Source organism: Mirounga angustirostris, unplaced genomic scaffold (assembly GCF_029215605.1).
Source record: "Mirounga angustirostris isolate CCGP_5_RB_7025 unplaced genomic scaffold, mMirAng1.0.hap1 SCAF_17, whole genome shotgun sequence".
Taxonomy (NCBI): Eukaryota; Metazoa; Chordata; class Mammalia; order Carnivora; family Phocidae; genus Mirounga; species Mirounga angustirostris.
The window spans coordinates 46,789,146-46,810,521 of NW_026991725.1; the positions used below are offsets into that span (position 1 = coordinate 46,789,146).

At 52.9% G+C, this 21,376-nt stretch overlaps 2 protein-coding genes across 4 annotated transcripts; both read right to left on the minus strand.

The window, feature by feature from the left end:
- Positions 1-8,254: 8,254 nt before the first annotated feature.
- LOC123853615 (double homeobox protein A-like) lies at positions 8,255-8,791 on the minus strand. The gene has a single exon (XM_045888188.1). It carries the CDS (start codon positions 8,789-8,791, stop codon positions 8,255-8,257), a length of 537 nt encoding a protein of 178 aa, XP_045744144.1.
- Positions 8,792-14,804: 6,013 nt separating this feature from the next.
- Positions 14,805-21,354, minus strand: ZMYND15 (zinc finger MYND-type containing 15). Of its 3 annotated transcripts, none has more exons than XM_064582579.1 (13): positions 20,539-21,354; positions 19,901-20,135; positions 19,658-19,813; positions 19,247-19,407; positions 18,542-18,694; positions 18,143-18,223; positions 17,876-17,992; positions 17,689-17,777; positions 17,238-17,601; positions 17,090-17,148; positions 16,657-16,817; positions 16,252-16,419; positions 14,805-16,027 (listed from the first exon to the last, which is right to left on the minus strand). In XM_064582579.1, exons 1-13 carry the CDS (start codon positions 21,116-21,118, stop codon positions 15,925-15,927), a joined length of 2,427 nt encoding a protein of 808 aa, XP_064438649.1. In that variant the 5' UTR covers positions 21,119-21,354; the 3' UTR covers positions 14,805-15,924. The 3 variants fall into 3 exon arrangements, with proteins under 3 accessions (XP_064438649.1, XP_045744143.1, XP_054367107.1); XM_045888187.3 differs by lacking the exon at positions 14,805-16,027 and having other exon boundaries at positions 16,038-16,419; positions 17,238-17,391; positions 17,503-17,601; XM_054511132.2 differs by lacking the exon at positions 14,805-16,027 and having other exon boundaries at positions 16,038-16,419; positions 17,090-17,184; positions 17,238-17,391; positions 17,503-17,601.
- Between the last annotated feature and the right edge of the window lie 22 nt (positions 21,355-21,376).

A 21,376-nucleotide genomic window follows, 5' to 3' on the forward strand; every position in this document is an offset into this window, starting at 1 on the left:
GGGGGGCTGGGGAGAGGAGAGGGATGGACGGACAGAGCAGAGTGCACGTTTGGGGCAGTGAAATTATTCTGTGTGATGCTCTCATGGTGAAGCCAGGTCATGATACGCGTTTGTCAAAACCCACAGAGTGTCCAACACCGAAAGTAAACCCCACCATAAACTGTGGCCTTGGGTGATAATGATGAGTTTGTGTAGGTTCCCTGACTGTAACACATACACCATGCTGGGGGTAGGCGTTGACCGTGGCGGGGGGCGGGGGGGCCCTGGGGGTGTAATGGACACACTCCATACTTTCCACTCAATTTAGTGGCCCTAAACTGCTCCAGAAAAGAAGTCTGGTTTAAAAAAAAGAAAAAAAAAAAGTCTCCAAGCTAAGAGAGTAGATTTTTTTTTTTTAAAGATTTTATTTATTTATTTGACAGAGAGAGACACAGCGAGAGAGGGAACACAAGCAGGGGAAGCGGGAGAGGGAGAAGCAGGCCTCCCGCCAAGGAGGGAGCCCGATGCGGGGCCCGATCCCAGGACCCTCGGATCATGACCTGAGCTGAAGGCAGATGCTTAACCAACTGAGCCATCCAGGCGCCCCAAGAGAGTAGATCTTAAAAGTGCTCATCACAAGAAAAAAAGAATTGCATCAATGTGAGGCGCTGGATGTCAAGTACACTTCTGTTGGGGATCGGTTCACGGTAAATGCATGTATCACATCATTACGTGGTCCCCGTTAAACCTATGGAGCCTTATGTCGGTTACATCTCCCTCTTACAAAGTCTTCAAAAAGCTTACACTGTGTTTTCAGGTGGAGACAAAAGGCTAAGGCGTTGAGAAAGGCACAGAAACGAAGTAGTGGGGCGAAGATTTGGTGAGCGCGAGAGTCCGCCCTGTGGCCAGCACCTGCAGAACCAGGAAAGGAGCAGCGGCTTGGGAAGCGCCACTGGGGACAGTCGTGGGGGCTCCTGGGAAATGCTGCCTCAGCAGGGCCCCCCGCTGATGGTCGATGATCGATGATCGATCGCACAGAGCACAGGATCGGATGGCAAACGCCCAAGACATCGGTAACTCGATCAGGACGCGATTCGGGAGTCAGCCTGAAGACACGTTGGAAATAGGACAACTGGAGGTTATTTTGCGCGTAGCTCTCTTCCCCTGGCATGCGCCAGGGTGATTTTTCAAAGGGCTTGAAATTAACATAAAATACACATTTTAAGCGTTAAGAAAGCATCGCGTTAAGGCTTAACTGGCCGCATTTCTCCTTCGGGAGAGGCAGAGTAACAGGTGGTGGTGCAGTTGCAGGTGTCTGAGCTTGAGCGAGACTCAGGGCCCCTCCTGCACTTGGGGAGGAAGGCGATCTACTAGGAATTCGGGCTGATGAAGAACAGACACGGAGGCCGGGGCTAAGAGAGGCGGGCGGCCGCGGCTCCGGATCCAGGGCTCAGGGAATCGGAGCCACAGAGCCGGATGCAGGAGGCCCGCGCTCCTAGCCCAGGGCTCCTCCAGCCTGACTCCATACCCCTCTCCCCACCTGGGGCGCCTCGTTAAAGTGCTGTGGGAAGGGGCGCCTGGGTGGCTCAGTTGGTTGGGCGACTGCCTTCGGCTCAGGTCATGATCCTAGGGTCCTGGGATCGAGTCCCGCATCGGGCTCCCTGCTCAGCAGGGAGTCTGCTTCTCTCTCTGACCCTCCTCCCTCTCACGCTCTCTGTCTCTCATTCTCTCTCTCGCAAATAAATAAAATCTTAAAAAAAAAAAAAAAGTGCTGTGGGAAGTGAGGCTGTAGGGGCCTGCATTTCGCAAATACTGCACCGCCGAGCCCCTCCCGGCCCATGAGAACGTTTTTGAAAGTTCTGTAGCCGGCTGAGCAAGCGGGAATTACAATTCCGTGTCAGCGGAAGTGGATGGGGAGCTGGGTGCAGGCGTGTGAGCTGGGGCCTACAGACGTTAGCAGCGGGCCTGCAGGACATGGTAACAGGAACTAACATCGTTGTCCTGGCGAAGCTGTTTGCCAGGCTCTGAGCATTCGATGCATCTTGACTCCCATCCTTCTCGTAACCACCCACGAGGAACTGGAAGGGTTAGCATCACCCCTGTGCTGCGAACGAGGAAACCTGGCTCCAGGGTCTGAGCTCCTGACCATGACTCTCTGTCGCTTTTGCTTGGAGAGGGGAGGCCGGAGGACGGGAGGAGAGGTCGTGGAGGCTGGCGTGGCTCAGGAGGCCGGCAGGCTCTGGGCAGAGGCTCTGGGGGCCCCCGGAGGCTAGTGTGATTAGGATTGGGGTGAGGGGTCGGAGGTGCGGACAGAGAGGAAGGCAGGGGCTGGGTTTCGTGGGGCCTTCAGAGGCGTTTAGGGGACTCTGGAGGGTTCTAAGCAACGGGGTGACATGATTCTATTTGTCTTATTTTATTTATTTATTTTTTTTAAGATTTTATTTTTATTTGACAGAGAGAGACACAGTGAGAGAGGGAATACAAGCAGGAGGAGTGGGAGAGGGAGAAGCAGGCTTCCCCGCTGAGCAAGGAGCCCGATGCGGGGCTCGATCCCAGGACCCTGGGATCATGACCTGAGCCGAAGGCAGACGCTCAACGACTGAGCCACCCAGGCGCCCCTATTTTATTTTTTTAAAAGATTTTATTTTTATTTATTTGACAGAGAGAGACACAGCGAAAGAGGGAACAGAAGCAGGGGGAGTGGGAGAGGGAGAAGCAGGCTCCCCGCCGAGCAGGGAGCCCGATGTGGGGCTCGATCCCAGGACCCTGGGATCATGACCTGAGCCGAAGGCAGATGCTCAATGACTGAGCCACCCAGGCGCCCCGATTCTATTTGTTTTAAAGGGGCCGTTTTGGTGGTGTCTGGACCAGGGATTGTAAGGGGGAGGTGCAAGCAGGGAGACCAGGGGTTGGGAGGCTGTCCCACAGTCCAGGTGACAAGTGACGTGGGGGTGGGGGGGCTCGCCGTCGAAAACCCATGTGCAACTTCTGACCCTCCCAACGGCTTAACCACTGATAGCCCACCGTCGCCAGAAGCCCTTCTGCTAACACACAGTCGATGAACACGTCTTTTCTATATTCCGTGCTGTATTCTTACAATAAAGTAAGAGAACATGTGATTGAGAGAACCACAAGGAAAATGCACTTAGAGCTCCGCGCTGTATCGACTGGAAAAACCCGTGTATCAACGGCCCCGCGCTGTTCAAAACCGTGTTGTCCAAGGGTCAACTGTCCATTCGTTTCGGGGTCACTCCTTGCCCAGGGCCATCTTCCTAAATTGGGGACCACTGAGCCGCAGAAAGTCACCAGCAGATGGCAGCCCGGCTGGGAAGGCGGGCCACGCAGGCCCCTCCGTAGGTTCCCCTTTGGCGGGTTATTTGGGGTGATGATTCATCCACTGGAGCTGCCCTAACCACGTACCCCGGACGTGGGGGCTTGAACAGTGGAAACGTACTCTCCCTGTTCTGGAGGCCCGAAGGCCAACGTGGAGACCGACCTCTGGATACGGCCCCGTTCTGAGGTCCTGGTGGCCAGGACTTCCACATAGGACCTTTCAGGGGCCACAGTTGGACCCTAACAGGTGCAGAAATCTCCCGGCCGAGCGTGGGGCCAGATTCGAGCCATGACGGCCACCCGTATCAGTAATTTCATCAACATTATCTGGGGATGTGTTTAACTTCTTGATTTAATTGAGGAGACTCTTGGTTCATTATTTTACTCTCGACTTCGCACCAAGAAATACAAGTTAAAAATGTTTTTCAGGGGAGCCTGGATGGCTCAGTTGGTTGAGTGTCTGCCTGTCTGCCTTTGACTCAGGTCGTGATCCCGGGGTCCTGGCATCGGGCCCCACATTGGGCTCCCTGCTCAGCGGGGAGTCTGCTTCTCCCTCTCCCTTTTCCCCTCCCCCTGCTTGTGCTTTCTCTCTCTCTCAAATAAATAAGTAAAATCTTTTTAAAAATGCTTTTAAAATTTTATTTTTTTATTTTATTTTTTATTTTTTTAAAGATTTTATTTTTATTTATTTGACAGAGAGAGACACAGCGAGAGAGGGAACACAAGCAGGGGGAGTGGGAGAGGGAGAAGCTTGCTTCCCGCAGAGCGGGGAGCCTGATGCGGGGCTCGATCCCAGGACCCTGGGATCATGACCTGAGCCGAAGGCAGATGCTTAACGACTGAGCCACTCAGGCGCCCCTAAAAATGCTTTTAAAATTTTAAAGGAAAACATTAGAGACACATGAAATGGGGTGTGTGCCTTCCAAAGCTCGGGAGGAGATCAAAGCAAAGCAGACTCAATCCACGTAGAAGATAAAGCATTGAGGAAAAACAGAAAGCATAAAATAAGGTGACTCATTATGTGAAACACATAACAATTCGTGTAAGTATTTTAAACTCCTTCATGAAAAACATTAGTGTTTTCAAATGAAGCTGATTGGCAAAACTGTGTTAGTGGGGTTGGCCTCGGGGAGGGGCAGGGTGATGGGACACAGGAAGGGGAGGGGACTTCCTCTTGGTGTCCATGAAAAGGCACTTTTCTGCATTTTGGATTTTGTTATTGTGTTGGGGGTTTTTTATTTTTATTTTTTCATTTGTCATTTAAAAATTAAAAAAAATTTTTATTGTGTTGTTCCTTCGAAATAACAAATGCGTAACAATTAAACCGTATGGTACGGATCGTGTTTTGTTAAAGGGTCATTGTATGTTGGTGTGGGCATGTATTTACAATTGTTATGTAACATCCATAAACCTACAGGCACTAGGTTATATTGTGTGAAAATATATAAAGCCCAAATAGTTAGCAATAAACTGCGAAGTTGTCAGAAATATAACAGTATGGGAAACTGTAACATAACTCACCAGCCTTTGGCAGATGAAGTAGGAAAAAATACGCAAAGGTACAAAGGTATTGAGAATCTAAGTGATTATAAGGTTGATTGATTAATTAACCACTCATTCAACAAATATTTATTGAACCTGTATAATGTGCCCCAGGCCTATTTCTAGATCCCAGAAATACAGCAGTGAACATGAAGTCTTCATCCTGGAGCTTGAGTCAGATGATATTTATTGACCTTTGTATCTCATAAATGGAGAACACACCCTCTCTGATGCCCAGGAAACAGTCACAAATATGGATCAGATATTAGGCTCTGAAAGAAATACCAAATTCCTCAAACCTGAAATTGTACTGGCCACATTCTCTGACCACGAGGCAATAAACCAGAAACTTCCCAATGTTTAGGTAACAAAACCCAACCCTGAAGAACCCCAAAACTGTCCTAAATAAATTTTTTTCAAAGTTTATTATTTTTTTTAGTCATCCCTACACTGAACGCGATGCTTGAACCCACGACTCCGAGATCAAGAGTCCCTCGCTCTTCTGACGGAGCCAGCCGGGTGCCCCTGTCCTAAATAAGTTTTTGATCAATGGGAAAATCCAAATTGTAAACTTCAGATGACTATAAACAGACAATGAGAATAGGGCCACAGCAAAACCTGAAGCGCTGATAACACCAGGTGACTGAGTACTGATGAGTAGTCAGGCGTGGTGCCAGAGACACGTCATACTTTATCTTACATAATCCTCACAATAGGCACAGCACGGTGCTTCTGTTGTAAGGTAGGCACTCAGCAAATATGGGCAGAATGAGTGTATGTGGCTCAGAGAGACTGAGTAACTTGCCTAAGACCACACAGCAGGGAGCGGTCAAGCCGGGACTTGCACTCGGGCTTGTCAGACTCCAATTCTTGCACTTGTAATCACCATGTTGCCTCACCGACGGGACTGATGCGGTACGCAGAGGGGATGGGCCAAGAGTTAAGCTGGCTTTATCCCAAACCAGCTTTCTGGGGCCTTTCACATACCCGTGTAATATTTCTCCCTTTCTCCCGTCTCTCCTTTTTCCCTTCACAACAAAGAGGTACGGAGTACTCACTTTAAACTAGGCATCGTTGAATATGCTGGGGGTTCAGTTGGGAGAGGTAAGCAGTGAGCGCGTCAGCCGATAAACGCACAAATCCAGGTAGTGATGAGTTGTGAAGAAAAATAGAATGAGTTTAGGAGCTAGAGTAACAGCCGTTGAGGACGACTTCCACTAGGGAGGCCAGGGAAGGCCTCTCTGCAGCGGCGGCGGCCCGGAAAGAAGGGGGATTGGGGAAGCAGAGTGTTGCAGTGCAGACAGCAGCATGTGCAAAGGCCCTGCGGAGACCAGCATGGCCCGTGGAAGGCACAGCAGAGAGGTGGAGTGGTCCGAGCTGAAGAGGTGAAGAGGGAGCTGAGCCCAAGATTTGGACCTGGTGAAGGGATGAGGGGGCCGTTTATCAAAGTGAGGAAGCAGGGGGAGGCAGGAGTGGGGCAGGGCTGGGAGAGGGAGGGGAGTCGAGAAAAGAGGAGAGAGGCTCAGAGATGGGCAAGAGGAGGAGGGGCCAGCACAGGGTGTCCGGGCAAGGTGGGAGGAAGACCAGGACAGCGTCAGTCCTGGAGGCCAAGGCCATGTTAAATGCTCCCGAGACGGAGAGAACTGACCACTGGGGTCTGGCAAGATTATCTCGATGAGGGCACTTCCATTGGGGTGGTGGAGACATGAAATGGAGAAAGGGTGACCAAGACATTGGAGGGACAAATTCAACATCAAAGACCGAGACACAAATAGAAGAAAAGGAATTTGCAGGCAACCGTCATGATGAGAAACCCTGGTAGCAAGATGGGGTGTTTCTTTTCCGGAAACACGAGAACTAGGATCGCTGGCCAAGGATGGCGAGGTGCTGCCATCTGGGGAGAGAAGCCGTATGAAATGATAACTTCAGAGGGACAGCCGGGCAGAGCTGAGAGCCTCCCTGTGACTCAGCGCGGCAGACTCACCCCGAGATCCGGCCCCGGAGTCTCTCTCCAGCCATGTGCAGCAACTCGGGCAAACCCCCACAGCGGGTGGAGCCTGGTTCAGACACACCTGGGGTTTTGCAAGCAAGATGGAGGGAGAGGCCAGGAGAACTGGGAGTGTCTGCACCGGGATGGATGGGTGTACACGGGGCGAAGCCAGACATGAAGACCCGCAGAGGGTGGGGGACAGTGACCTCGTGGAACTGAGGGTAGCAGAGAGGGCGCTGGGAGAATGGAGAGCGGCGGGGTGCTTGAAATCAGGAGGCTGGGAGTAGCGTGGCTCCTGATAACACCAGGGCCCTAGGGCTCGGCCTTTGGAGTGTGTGGCTGGGGTGGGGAGAGGTGCACAGGGGACAGGGATCTGGTGGGGTGATGGGCGGATTGCAGGAGTGGCTGTCTTGGTCTACACGGATGAAGACATGCCTCACGGTGGAGAAGTGAACATCAGCCAAATGCTTGAGCCCTCCACCAAGTGCGTAGACGCCGGAAAATGCTTGCAAGCTGGGGGGGGTGGGGGGGCGGGGTGATGGATGACACTCAGCCTGCTGGTGTGTTCTTCAAAGAGCCTGGGGTTTTGAAGGAAAGGGAAATTTTTTGGAAGCCAGAGCAGGGAGGAAGAAAGACACCTGCCTCACCTCAGGATATGTGGAATGTGGGAGAGACCACAACAGTCTCCTCCAAGAGTTGCAGAGCCAAGTTTCCATGAGAGCAAGAGGGCAGAGGCCATACGGAGGGCGGAGTCGGGTGGTTTGGGGCAGGGTTGGGGGAGGGTAGGAGATCGTCACTCGGGGATAAGCCCAGGGGACAACGGATGCCCTGGCCCATGTGGACCCAGAGCTAGAAAGCATGCTATCCTTCTGAAAGGTGGGGGGCTCGCTGTCTCAGCTTGGTCTCTACGGCACGTTGCTATAATAATGATGGCAATGCAGAGCATCTACCGAATCCTCTCTACGCCGAAGACCCTTCTCGGCATTTACACGCACGAGACCGTCCTGTTACTGTCCCCCTTTGGCAGGCGGGGAACCAGGCACAGAGAGGGTGGGTAACTTGCCCAAGATCCTAAGCTAAGAAATGGGGAGCCTGGATTTGAACTCAGGCATCTGATCCTTACCTAAACCTTTTCTTTTTTCTTTTTTTTTTTAATTTTAAGAAGGTTATTTTGTTCTTTGTTCTTTTTTTTTTTTTGTATGGAATGTAACTTTATTAACTGGGTTTGAAATTTTAGCATATTTAAAATTACCACACTCCTTGTAGAAATCCCTATTTGACCAGATATTTTACTTTTTAAAATATCTGCTTCAGGGGCACCAGGCTAGCTCAGTCAGTAGAGATGTGACTCTTGATCTTGGGGTCATGAGTTCGAGGTCACGTTGGGTGTGGCGCCTTGAACTCTCTCATTCAGAGATCCTGTTCCTGGTCTTGTCTCTGTTCTGAGTCTTGATCATCAGGTTCTCTTCTTCTCTGCACATGGAATCTGGATCTCCGATTTTGAAACCAAATTTGGACTCTTGACTCTGGAATGCCAATTTCTTTAGCAAGTTTCTCTCTGGTATCAATGCCAGGATAAGGGTTGTTCATAAATGTCTCGATGAGGGTGTGTAGTTGTGAAGAAGTGTAGCTGGTACAACACCGTCTGTCTTCTCTACTTTGAATCTCCTCTTCAGAGTGATCTTGGTCTTGACTTGATTCTAAGTCCTCATCGGGTTCTGATTGTTTCTGGCAATGGTGCCTAGCTCTTCGATTCTGAAACCAAATCTGGATTCTGGACTCATCAGTGTTGATTTCTAAAGCGAGTCTTTGTTGGGTAGCGTAACCTGGGTAAGGATTTTGGTGAAATGCCTTGATGAGGATTTTCAATAGATCTTCTGTGAATTTGGTGTGGCTGCGTCTCTGATTCATTGTTATGGTCTTGTTTGGAGAGTTGTCTTGGGCCATGTTGGAAGAGAGTTCTGAAGCCTAAGGATCAGCGGTATTTTGTTCTTATTTATTTTTTTAATGTAAGCTCTACACCCACCGTGGGGCTCGAACTCACGATGCCAAGATCAAGAGTCACAGGGTCCTCTGACGGAGCCAGCCAGGTGCCCTGAAGAAGGTATTTTATTTAACCTAATGTATCCAACATGTAATCAATATAAAATGTTATAGATAAGATATCTTATCATTTGTAATCGATAGAAGAGGCACTGTACTCACTCCCAAGGCTTGGCTCTTGTCGCATTCCGTTCCACGTCCCGCTGTCTCAGCGAGGCGGGCAGTGCCCGGTGGGGGTGGCGATCTTTTGGGGGAGCTCACCCATCCACTCTGGGAGCCTCCCAGAAATCCCTCCACGTATTTCAAAGAAAAACTGGCAGAAGTGTTGGTGATTCTTTGCATGGCCAATCATGAAGGAGAAAAGGGCTCTCATACGTAAGCCGTTCCTGTCTGTTCTGGGAAGTTGTGTGGTTTTCCAAGAATCAGTTTGGGGTAGTGGTTCAAAGTCCATATTCAAGAGCTGGGTTCCCTGATTTGTTTCCAGGTTCCCTTGCTTCACCGTAGTTAAGTGACGACCTCCCCGTGCCTCAGTCTCCTCATCTGTGAAATGGGGGATACTAACAATACCTACTGGTTTGTGACGAAGATTACATTTATTCATATATGTAAATGAAGTGCTCAGAAAACACTCAGACACGAGTAAGCCCTGTGTGCATATTTGCACTTTGCACTTTCTGTGCCAGCCCAACAGAGCATGGCTCTCGGAAGAGATTCTCCAGGGTTCTGGTCTGAATCTGCCTGGGTTCAAACCAGGTCTGTCTAAATCCAGGACTCATGGCCTACCTCCAGCTGTTGGTTGAACAACTAGACAAGCCTTACCCTCCAGGGTCCACTTTCCCCCCAGTACAGCAGGGAGGGATCTCTTCCTAAAATTCCTTTAGTAAATGCCGAGTGGCTAGTCTGTCCTGGGCATGGTGCGAGGGCATGGTTCTAAAGAAGACAGACCGGTCTCCCCTTTCGTGGAATTTACTTTTTCAAGTGTGTTGAAGGATAAATTGTAAATAAATAAATAATGTAAATAAATAATAAGGCAACTGGGATAAGCGCTCAGGGAAAATGGAGGTGTGACGTGACGGAGAGGGATGGGGATAAAAAAGCCTCATCTCATTCTAAACTCTAACAGTACTGAACTCCTTGTAGTTTCTCCCAAACCCCTTACTTACTTTTGCCCCAGGGCCTTTGCACATGCTATTACCATCTTTTCTCTTCTTTACCTGGCTAACCCCTACTTGTCCTTCAGGTTACTGCTTAGATGTCATTTCTTCCAGGAAGCCTTCCCTGATACCTCAAGGCTGTCTTAAGTGCCTCCTCTGTGTCTCTAAGAGTCTGGAACTTCTCATCATCACACCAGTCACACTGTACTAGAACTTCCTGGTGACTTCTCTGTGTCTTCCAGGCCTCCCTCCAAGCCTGTGACTTTCAGATGTTTGACCATGGTCTACAGTAAAGAACACATCTCATATCATGATGCAGAACACACACGCACACTGAGCATATATGGTAGATGTAAGTGAAGCAAATGTCTCACAAAATAATATTCACTCTCATGACATGATACACCTAATAGTTTTATTCTATTCTATTTCTTTTTTTTTTAATGAGGTCTTTTTTTTTTTTAAGGATTTTAAAAATTTATTTATTTATTTGAGAGAGAATGAGAGACAGAGAGCACGAGAGGGAAGAGGGTCAGAGGGAGAAGCAGACCCCCTGCTGAGCAGGGAGCCCGATGTGGGACTCGATCCCAGGACTCCAGGATCATGACCTGAGCCGAAGGCAGTCGCTTAACCAACTGAGCCACCCAGGCGCCCTCTATCCTATTTCATTAAAAAAAAAAAAAAATGCTGTTTGAGGCCCACTAAATTGACTTTATGACCTACACAAAATCTCATAAATCTGCATTTTGAAAATCTTTCTTTTTAAAATTTTCCTTATTTATTTGTCAGAGAGAGAGAGCACAAGCAGGGGGAATGGGAGAGGAAGAAGCAGGATCCCCACTGAGCAGGGAGCTCAATGTGGGGCTCGATCCCAGGACCCTGAGATCATGACCTGAGCTGAAGGCAGATGCTTAACCCAGGCGCCCCGAAAATCTTCTCTTTTAAGTTTACTTATCTATTTACATAATCTCTATGCCCAACGTGGGGGCCTCGAACTAAGACCCTGAGATTAAGAGTCACGTGTTCTTTCCAACTAAGCCAGCCAGGCACCCCTGCATTTTTAAAAATCTTGCCCTGGGGCGCCTGGGTGGCTCAGTTGGTTAAGCATCTGCCTTCAGGTCATTCAGCTCAGGTCTTGATCTCCCGGTCCTGGCTTTAAGCCCTGCATCCCATCGGGCTCCCTGCTCAGCGGGGAGTCTGCTTCTCCCTCTCCCTCTGCTGCTCCCCCTGCTCATGCTCTCTCTTGAATAAATAAGATAAAATCTTAAAAAAAGGTTAAAGAGGTCAGAGTACTTCTTCTATGAAGAGCCTGTTAGAGGATATTTTAGGCTCTGTAGGGCTATAGGGTTTCTGTCGCAAGTACCGTATTCAAAACCCTGCTATTTGTATCGTGAAAGCCGCCCCAGACAATACATAAATAAATAGCTGTGGGGTCTATTTTGATATAAATTGATGGACACCGCAATTTGAATTTCATATAATTTTCACATCACAGATTCTTCTTCTTTTGGTTTCTTAGCTTGCCGCTCATCCAAAAGCAGGCGGAGGGCTGAGTCGGGCTAGAGGCCACGGTTTACGGACCCCTGCCACTGACCGTAAGCTTCACGGAGGCAGAGACACTGTCTGTTTTCCCCCATCACATCTCTCAAGTACCACACAAAGCCTTGCTTGCATTCACTCAGTGTTTAGTGAGTGAATTATTAAACGCAACGATTTGTAAATTAAACATTTTTATTACACAAGTACTGCGTGCTCATGGAAGAAAAATGAGCAACACAGATAAACCAGAAGAGCAAGCAAATCCTCAGTAATCCTGCCACTCAGAGATAACCATATCCTTTCCTACTTTTTATGCAGTAGATGCCAGGAATGCAGGGAAAGGTTATTTTCTGGCCAAGGGAGTGGTAAAAAGTTTTATTTACTCTCAATTCACCAGGGACCTGGGCTTCCCTTTTATGGTCTTAGGGGATATACAGGGCGCTCTGAGAACTTTGCGCGGGGGGTTGTCTACCCTTATCAGGGAGTCAGGGAAGTTCTCCTTTCCTAAGGAAGTGATGTTTAGGCTGAGACGACATCGGTTGAGCAAGAAAATGGGGAAGTTCCATGATGAGAGAGCACTGTGTCTATTTAGAGGCATCTGGCTGGAGGGTAGAGAGGGGGTGGCAAGTGGCATGAGATCAGCTGCAGAAGTTGGCACAGACCACAGTAGAAGTGTCTTCCCATCTAGATCTAATTACCAGCTTACAGGAACGAAGGAAGATAAATGAGGAAATTAAAAAACAAAACAAAAAACCTCCAAAACAAAAAAACACAGCACAAAACATCCCGAGGAAGCCATCAGCCAGATGCAGAATGAGGAAGATTCTACGGGACGAAGATTCTGTTTCCCATCGAACCGGTGACATGGAAACCAAAAAGAAAGAAAAGGGAGGGAATTCCCTCACAGATTAAAGAGACCGAAGGGACAACAACAGCCAAAGCCACCTGTGGACCTTGTTTATTTCTTGGAACAAATCAGCTGTAAAAGCCGCCTTTGAGATAATCAAAGACATTTGAATGTGAACTGGGTGTCGTAAGATATTAGAGGGTACTTGCTGATTTTGTTGGGTACGACATCTGTGACGAGCCCTTGTTAGTTATAGATGCACATGAGATGATGAATGTCTAGACTGTGGTCGCAAACACTCCGGAAAGAAGCTGGGGGGCGGGGGTGTGATCTTGCGATAGACTAATCTGTATTTGGTCTTTGTCCCAGTTCCTGGCACGGTGCTTCTCAAAATCTTGGAATTTCCCGAGTAATAGGGGAGAGAGGAGGGTTTTATGTTACTCACACTTAGGCCTTTTCCACCGTCCCTGAGTGTGTGCCAAAGAGGGGACTCTTGGTGGCCGCTGGGTGGCTTTGGGATTATTCCCCAGGAATAATGTCCTGCGTGTCTGGATTGCATGCAACCACCTGTGGGATTTAAGAGGAAGCTGTGGGTCCTGCGTCCACCCAGTTCTACCCTGCAGCATTTAAAGCCAAGGATATTGCCCTTAAGTTAGTCTCTTTCACACTCCACTTTTTTTTTTTAAAGATTTTATTTATTTGATACATAGAGAAAGAGAGAGAGCCAAGCAGGGGGGAGCGGCAGGCAGAGGGAGAAGCAGGCTCCCCACTGAGCAGGGAGCCCGATGCGGGACTCGATCCCAGGACCCTGGGATCATGACCTGAGCCGAAGGCAGACGCTTAACCGACTGAGCCACCCAGGCACCCTCACAATCCACTTTTAAAAAGGTTCTCCAGGAAGTTGATGATACCAATCTACAAAATGGGGCAACTCTTTCACGCTATACCCGCTGGTGTCTGGTTTCAGTAATTCTGTGGTTTTGCACCCCACCCCCACATTGACAGCCTTCTCGGTGACTCTCTGTGGCCATCTCTGAGGCTAGCAGCCGAAGCTTAGGCTGACCAAAACCTGAGCTCCGTCTAGCACCAAAGCCCAAACTAGAACTCTTTTTAAATCTTATTTTATTTTATTTTATTATTATTTTTTTAAAGATTTATTTATTTATTTGAGAGAGAGTACATGAGAGGGGGGAGGGTTAGAGGGAGAAGCAGGCTCCTTGCTGAGCAGGGAGCCCCATGCGGGACTCGATCCAGGGACTCCAGGATCATGACCTGAGCCGAAGGCAGTCGCTTGACCGACTGAGCCACCCAGGCGCCCCAAATCTTATTTTAGCCATTACAGATAATCACCAAGGGATGGTGTGGTTCCCATTTTTCTTACTAGTTTCCATTTCCTTAGGCAACCAGGGAACTAGCTCCTTGGGGGTTGGGTCCAATTCTAAATTCCACTGGTCGGTTTACCCTGGGTAACTGAGTGCAGACCTCTCTGCTGTTCGCAGCGGGAGTGAGCGTGTGGCCACCCAGGAAGGTAAGGGCTCCTCATCCCCTACCCTTCCTCCTTTCTCTTCCCAAACCACATGTTTCTGTGAGCGAAGGCTAGTGTAGCTCACTTCTGACACTAACGATTAGCTGTTTTTACTACCGGCACTCTGACACCCAAAGTTGTGTGTGTGTGTGTGTGTATGTTTCCCCACACCAACCGATTCTCCACCTGCCCAGATAGCGGCCTGTGGGGCGAGAAATTGCTTGGCCAGTGCGGCTTCGCACCCAGGATGTCGTTCTCTTTAGTCAAGTCTCACACTAAGTACCCAGAATGAGCTTAATCCCCGAAGGCCGTCCCCACTTTAGATGCCAGGCACAAGTCCCGGTCTCCGGTACTTCTGACCGACTGATTATAAATTGAGGGTTCCCGTGACCCCCTCTGCAGGTCCACTAATTTACTAAAATGGTTCATGGCACTCAGGAACACAGTTTCCTATTACCAACTGAGGGACGGGCACATGGAAGAGATGCACAGGGCAAGGGGTGGGCAGTGGGGTGGGGTGGAGCCCCCACGCCCTCCCCAGCTGCACCACCCTCAGAACCTACCTCAGGGTGCTCACCAACACGGATGCTCTCTGAACCCCATTGGTTAGGGGTTTTTATGGCGGTTCTATTACGTAAGCGTGATTGATGAAATCCTGGCGGTTAACTCAGTCTCCAGCCCCCTCGCCACTCCTTGGCGGTTGAAAAGCGGGGTGAAAATTCCAGCACTCTACTCACACTATTACTAGCAGGCGGCCTCCATCGTGAAGTTCAGTAGGGGTCCACCTAGGGTCACCTCATTAGCATAAACACAGGTATGGTTGGAAGAGCTTATGATGAATAACCCAAGACCCCTTTCACTAAGGAGATTCCAAGGGTTTCAGAAGCTCTTGTGCCAGGAACCTGGACAAGACCAAATATATACACGTGTCTTCTTATGTCATAGATTCCCAAGAAGTAATAATAAAATAAGAAAAACGTTGATAATTGTTGAAGCTGAGAGACCGGTACATAGAGATTCATGATGCAGTCTCTGGGCTTTTGTGTGTATTTGGAAACTTCGACGCCCAAAATATTTATAATAAAAGAGAATGACAGAAAGGGAGAGAAGAACCTGTAAGACATATAGCGTGTTTATCAAAAGGAAGAAATTAACATCGACACCATACCGTTAGCTAAACCCTACAGATTTTATTTGGATTCCTCCTCCAGTTTTTCCACTAATGTCCTTTTTCTGCCCCAGGATCCAATCCAGGAGACCACATCATAGTTAGATGTCACGTCTCCGTACTCCCTTCCAGTCTGTCAGTTTCTTGGGTCTTTTTTTGCCTTCGATGACTTTGGAACACTTTGGAAGAAGAGCGGCCAGGCATCTTGTAGACTGTCCCACAGTGTGGATTTGTCTGCTGTTTTCTCAGGGTCAGACCAAGGTTATGGATTTTTGGGAGGAATAGGAAGGTGATGTGGCTTTCTCACTGCAACATGTCAGGGAGCACATGATGTCCCCGTGACTTACGCTCATTAACCTTCATCACTTGGTCAAGGTGGTGTCTGCCAAGTTTCTCCATTACTCTTCCCTTTCTGTACTTTAATGACTGAGTCACTAAACCCAGCCCACACTCAGGGGATTTTAAGAGTGGAGGAAAGTCACCGGAGGGATTTAAGCAGGTAAGTACTGTCCTAGAAAGAATTCTCTGCCGGACTCGTCGAGTGGGCAGTGAGAGCGGACATGAACTGGGTTTGAGTGACATTCGCAGTGGACTCAGCACAAGCTGGTTCTTCGTTGCATATGAGGAATGAGAGAAGGACAAGGATGGCCCACGGGTGGGTGGCTGGGGGCCTTTCGCGGCCCCTAAACCAAGGCCTGTGCGCCCCCAGGAGCTCGTGTGCGTCCCCTGCCCGCTAGTGAGAAGCCCCTCTCCGCCCCTGGGTCTTGCCTTGCCTTGGTGCGGGCCCCTGAGGGTCACTGGGGCCTACAGTGACTTACACACAGACATCAGGAGTTTGGGATCACCAAGGAGGGTCGGAGTCGGAGCCGCAGGGAAGAGGGGACAGCCGTCGAGGGGCTGAAAGAAGCTGGAGGAAAATGAATTATCCCGAAGTCCTTTTCCTCCCTCTACGTTTAACGACCCGGTTATGGGTGTGTAACCAGAGCGTCCGTGACTCGCTGGTTCCAAACAAGTACTTTTATTAACCTCTGCGAGCTCCGCCAACCGGCCTCCCCCGGGCCGTGAGCGGTTCGGTTCTCCCTCCCCGGGGGTGCGCGGGGGAGGGCTGGGCGGCCACACCTGAGCCCTCACCTGCGCCGGCGGGCCCCCCGCCCGGGCTTCTTCTCCCCTCGGCGCCTGCGGGCGGGGGCGGGGGGCGCGGCGGGGGTCGGGACCGGGGGCGCGGGCCCGTGCGCCGGGCGGGCCCCGCTCCCCTGCGGGGGCTTGTAGACCAGGTGGAAGATGAAGGCGTTGCAGTACCTGAGGGGGCGTGGCGCCTTCAGGGGCGGGGCTTCCGCGGGGCGGGGCGGGGCGGGGCGGGGCGGGGGCGGGCGTCGGGGGCAGGGCAGCGCGGGCTGAGCACGCCCCTGGGGATGGGAGAGTGGGAGCCGGATCCAGCCCGCCGTGTGCGCGCGGGGTGGAGGCCCGCGGGGGCGGGGGTCGCGGGGAGGGGGTCCCCGGAGGGCGGAGGACCCCGCGGGGGTCGCGGGTCCTTACCAGGGCATGCAGTTGTCGGCGGCTCGCAGGCGAAAGGGGGAGCGGAAGGGGTTGGGCCGCGGGGGGCTGGTGCCCCCTCCCGTGGCCACCGCCATGGTCTGGTCGTCCATCACACAGCCGTACTCGCTGCTCTCGGTGAAGAAGGCCGGGACTCGGAGGGACTGCGGTGGGCGCGGGCCTCTGACTCTGGGAGCGGCGCCTCCGCCCAGCCCCTCCCCAGGCGCCAGGGGCGCAGACGGGGGTGGAAACCGGGGACCCAGACAGACAGACAGGGAGGGAGGCACGAGGCGGGCGGACAGACAGACAGACAGGGTCGGGAGGGCCCTGGGCGCGCCCGGGTCTGGAGCAGAGGGTGGGAAGAAGCAGCTATCGGAGAAGGGGGGTGGGGTGGAGGCAGGAGGGGAGAGCAGGTCCCTTTTGGCCCATCCCCCACCTGTAGCCGGGGCAGCGAGCTCAGCCAAGTGTCCTTGAGACCGAAGCCGGAGTTAAATCCTGCAGACCGAGGGAGAGCGGGAGAGCGTGCGGAAGCTGTCGCCCTCGGCCTTCTCCCAGGTCCCCACACTCCTACCCCAGGCTCTTACCGATAACCAGGTCGGGTTTGGGCCCCTGGAGCAGGTGGTAGGGCCGTGCAGACACCTTGATCTGCAGGTCCCTGCGGCCCCCCTTCTCCTTAGTGCTGGAGCTGAGCCGCGCGGATACCCCGGAACCAGGACGGACAGACACCTCTGGGCCATCCTGGGGAGCCAGGAGCAGAGTGGAGACACCGCTGGAAGTTAGGGCACTGGGAGGCGCTAGGCAAGGGGAGAGCAGAAGGAAGGAGGACACCGCCCCCCCCTCAGCCCTCACCCTCTGCAGGGTAAAATGCTGCTGGTCACTGTCAGGGGGCAGGCCGTCACCCACAAACTGCAGCTCCAGGGCCACGTGGGGGAGCAAGACCAGGAGCTCCTGAAGGACGGAGAGGACAGATCAGGGTCCCACCCCACGGCCAGCTCCACACCCAAATGCCCAACCTCGGGTCCTGGAGGGACTTACCCAAAACACCATGACCAGGTCGAACTCCTTCCCGGCTTCCACCACGTGGATTTTCAGTGATTGCTTGTTCTGGATGTTGAGCTCAGGGACTGGGTGAGAAGTTAGCCGCTTAAGAAGATGTCTTCCCTTCCTCTTGTCCCCCTCCAGCTCCCTGCCCCCCTCGGTCCCGCCGCTCTGCTCTCCTTACAGGACTGGGGCACCAGGTGGGTGATGACGTAATACACAGTCAATGGGTAGGTGAGAAGCACGGCCATGGGGGAGTCCAAGCTGAGGCCCCTCCACGTGTAGTAATCCTGCCACGAGCCTGGGGAGAGCGGGTTACTGGGACCTGGCCCCGGTCTGGACCCCAGCAGCCCCTTCCAGTCTAAGAGCCTCCTTTTTCTCAGCCGTTCAGACTGCTGGCACTCCAGTCCCTGTCCCTACCTCTTGCCCCCTCAGAGCCCCTCCAGCTCACCAAAGACGCCCCTGGGTGGATCTGGGGGCACAGGAGGCATCAGGGCGGGCCCATCCCCCTGGAGAAGCTGGTAGGGATCTCCTGAAAGAATGGAAGGAAGAAGAGGATCCTGGGGTCAGGGAGACCCCCACCCGGCACTTCCCCTTCTTCCTTCCAAAGGAGCTGTATTCCCTGGAGCTGCAGCAAGAGGAATGGGAGGTTGCCTGTGGATGGGGCTTCCCAATGGGGTGGGCAGTGGTGACTACTTTGAGGATTGGGGAAAGGCCTGAAATGGCCACGGTGGTGGTAATGGAGTTGGGTGTGTACGTGGAGGGGTTATCTGGGGCCCGGACAACCGTTTTCTCCCCCATCCTTCCCTCTGCGCTAAGGGGCCCATGCCTGAAGAGAGGCCCCACGAACCACCAAGAAGAAGGCTCAGGGCTGGCGTGCTGCCTTGGGGGCGCCTCGGGGCGCCAGGGCCTGGAATCAGCATGCTGAGCTGGGTCCAGTAGCCGCGAGTGAGGCCCCGTGAGGCCAGAAAGGCCTCCTTGTTGAAGGTTTCACTGGTCACCTCTGGAGAGGGAGGAGGGGAGGGGGTGAGGGCCTGGGGGCTAGGACCCCAGACTATAGCTCTTCTCAGTTTCTCTCAAGGCCCCTGGGTCTGAAGCTGGTTCTAGGCCTGGAGAGAACCAACATTTCCGAGCATCTACAGCAGAGCAGACACCACCGAACCCACGGGATCCTTGTGACAATTCCCCGGGGTTTAGCGTTGGTTAATATACTCATTTTACAGGTGAGGAAACTGAGGGTCTAAAAATTCAAGTGATTAGTTCATGGTCCCCAGTTACCGGCAGAGCTGGGCAGCAAGTGCATGCACCCCTGTTCCCGAATCCCCTGAGCTCTCTCAGGGACGCAGGCTCCTCGCACTCCTCAGCTCCAGACCCTGTCTTCAGCCCCAGGGCTCTGACCCCCAGCCCTAAACCCCCAGCATCCAGGCCTCGCTCCTGCGGTCCGGCCCCAAGCACTTCTCCTGCAGGCCCGGGACCCTGCACCCAGGCGCCCAGCCCCAGTCCCAAACCCCTGTCTCAGTCCCGCCCGCCCCCCAGCCCCATGGCCTTGTGGTACCTGCAGTGTAGGTAAAAGGCAGACTTGCCAGCTCCCCGGCCCGCTCCATGAAGCCTGCAAGCCTCGGGCACCAAAATCGGTGGCTCACGTCATCTGGGCATCGGCGCCAGTCGGCCCTGAGACAAGCCTCTCCACAGTACAAGACGGCACTACACTGGGGGCTGGGGTCACAGGGGGTGGTGGGCACCCAGCGTTCATCTCTGCAGGTCCTCGGCCTGCTCTGTGTCCTACAGCTGCCCATGTATCATCCGGTCTGCTTTTCTGTTCACTCTGGTCCTAACAGCTTGCTTTTCTCCCCATCGACTTCCTGGACCCTCACTCTCTCTGCTGCACCCCCCCCTGCCAGCTTTCTCTGCTTGCCCGAGTGTTGGGGGTCTCCCTCCCTCTCACTCCATCCTTCAGGCTGCTCACCAAGGTGTCAGCTTCACCTCAAAGCTATGCCTATGGCAGACATGGCAGGTTCGAGCCCGGAGGGAGGCAAACGTGAAGCCTGGCCGGGGACCCCACGTCCGCATCGGCGTCTTGGCTAACTTCACGCCCAGCCTCGGGACCAGACGCTCCAAGTCTCTGAATGCGGGTGGAGACTGTCAGGCTGGGGGGCTCAGGGGTCCAGATCCCTAGGCCTCCCCAACCTCAGATACCAGGTTTTTGTACCGATGCAGCTGGGCGTCTCCCACGGTGAGCTGTCGGGGCTTTCGAGGGTCTCCGGAGCCCATGGGGCAGGCCATGCTGTGGCAGAGGAGAGCATAGGCCCGAGGAACCAGGTTCTCGGTCCCTGAGCCCTTGCCTGCGCTCCCCTGGGTTCCATCCATTAGCAGGTCAATGCCCAAGAGGGTGCCATGTTCATCGGTCACCAGTAAGAGGCAGGAGAGGTGCAGGGGGGCAGCCTCTGGGAAAGAAGGGAAAAGTCAAGGGCGGGGAGCAGCAAAGATGGTCAGGGTCAGGAGTATGAACGTCATGCCTACAGGGGCTAGGCGGGTCAACTAAGTGAACCGAGGGGAGAGGGTAGAGAGGGGATGCCTCATCGGAAGGGGACGCCTGCTGCACAGTGCTGGGGTGTGTGTGGCCATGCAGAAGTGTGGACCTGCTGCTGGAACTTTCTGGAATTTTTTTCTGTCAATGTATAAAATGTTGGCTCAAAAAAAACCCCAACAAAACGAAAAACATTGTGGGTCAATGAAAACAGCTTTTCCGGCCAGAATGGCCTGTAGGCCACCGTTGGTGACTTCTGGCTAGGCTTCCTGGTAGAGGGGGTCTTCCAAAGGGCAGAAGGCCCAGCCGGGGGTTCTTACCACTTCTCCGCCCCTTCCTCCTCTCAGGGCCTGCTTCGTCCTCTGCCTTGTCCTCTCGGCAATCATCCTCGCCGCCTCCTGCCTCCTGCTCAGCCTCCTCTGTCTCCCCTGGAGGGTTTGCTTCCTGGGGGGACTCCCTGCTGGTGGGGGCTGGCTCCCCGTCCTCCTCTGGATCTACCTTCTCCATGCCTGCACCCTCCTCCTCTCCATTCTCTTCCTCCTCCTCCTCCTCCTCTGCTTCCTCCCCTTCCTCCAGGCTGACAAAACTGACATAGGGGCTTAGGTCTCGCAGGTGGAGTGGGGGCTCATCTCCCAGGAACCGGGCAACCCCCAGGCCTGGTGCAGGGCCTGGCTCTGCCCCTTGCCCCAGGCTGATGCCCACACTACGGTTGGGCAAGACATGGAGCACCCAAAGGGCAGGGTCCTGGGGCAGCCTTCTGATCTGAGCCTCCAGCTGGCGCCAGCGGCCCTCAAGGCGGGCCCCCCCAGGCCCACGCTCTGCCGCGAACTTTCGGAACCAGCCAAACAAGAGGGCAGCGAAATCAAGGAACTCATCGCGGTATCCAGACACAAACTCCATGTCTTCAGGGCCGCAGGTTCTGGGCCCAGACTGAGCAGAGGAAGGGATGTATGATGAGGGAGAGGGTAGGGGTGGGTTTGGGGCTGGGTCCCCAAATGGGGGGGGTGTGTGGCTTTGAGGGTCCCTTACGGTGGGGCCTCTGGGTGTTACCAGCTGAGACAACTTTTCAGGGCTAAGGGTGGGAGTTCAGGGTGAGAACGGGGGCTGGGCTTGGAAGCGGGCAAGCAGGGTTTAAGACGAGTAGTCAGGAGTGAGATG

Excerpts from the sequence above, each read along its gene's own strand:
- ZMYND15 (XM_064582579.1), bottom strand. The coding sequence starts at position 21,118 with ATGGAGTTTGTGTCTGGATACCGCGATGAGTTCCTTGATTTCGCTGCC. Across the intron at positions 19,814-19,900 it reads GGAGACGCCCAGCTGCATCG|AGACTTGGAGCGTCTGGTCC; the intron begins GTACAAAAACCT and ends ACCCGCATTCAG. Across the intron at positions 16,420-16,656 it reads GCCGACAACTGCATGCCCTG|GTACTGCAACGCCTTCATCT; the intron begins GTAAGGACCCGC and ends ACGCCCCCTCAG.
- LOC123853615 (XM_045888188.1), bottom strand. The coding sequence starts at position 8,791 with ATGGCCCAAGACAACTCTCCAAACAAGACCATAACAATGAATCAGAGA.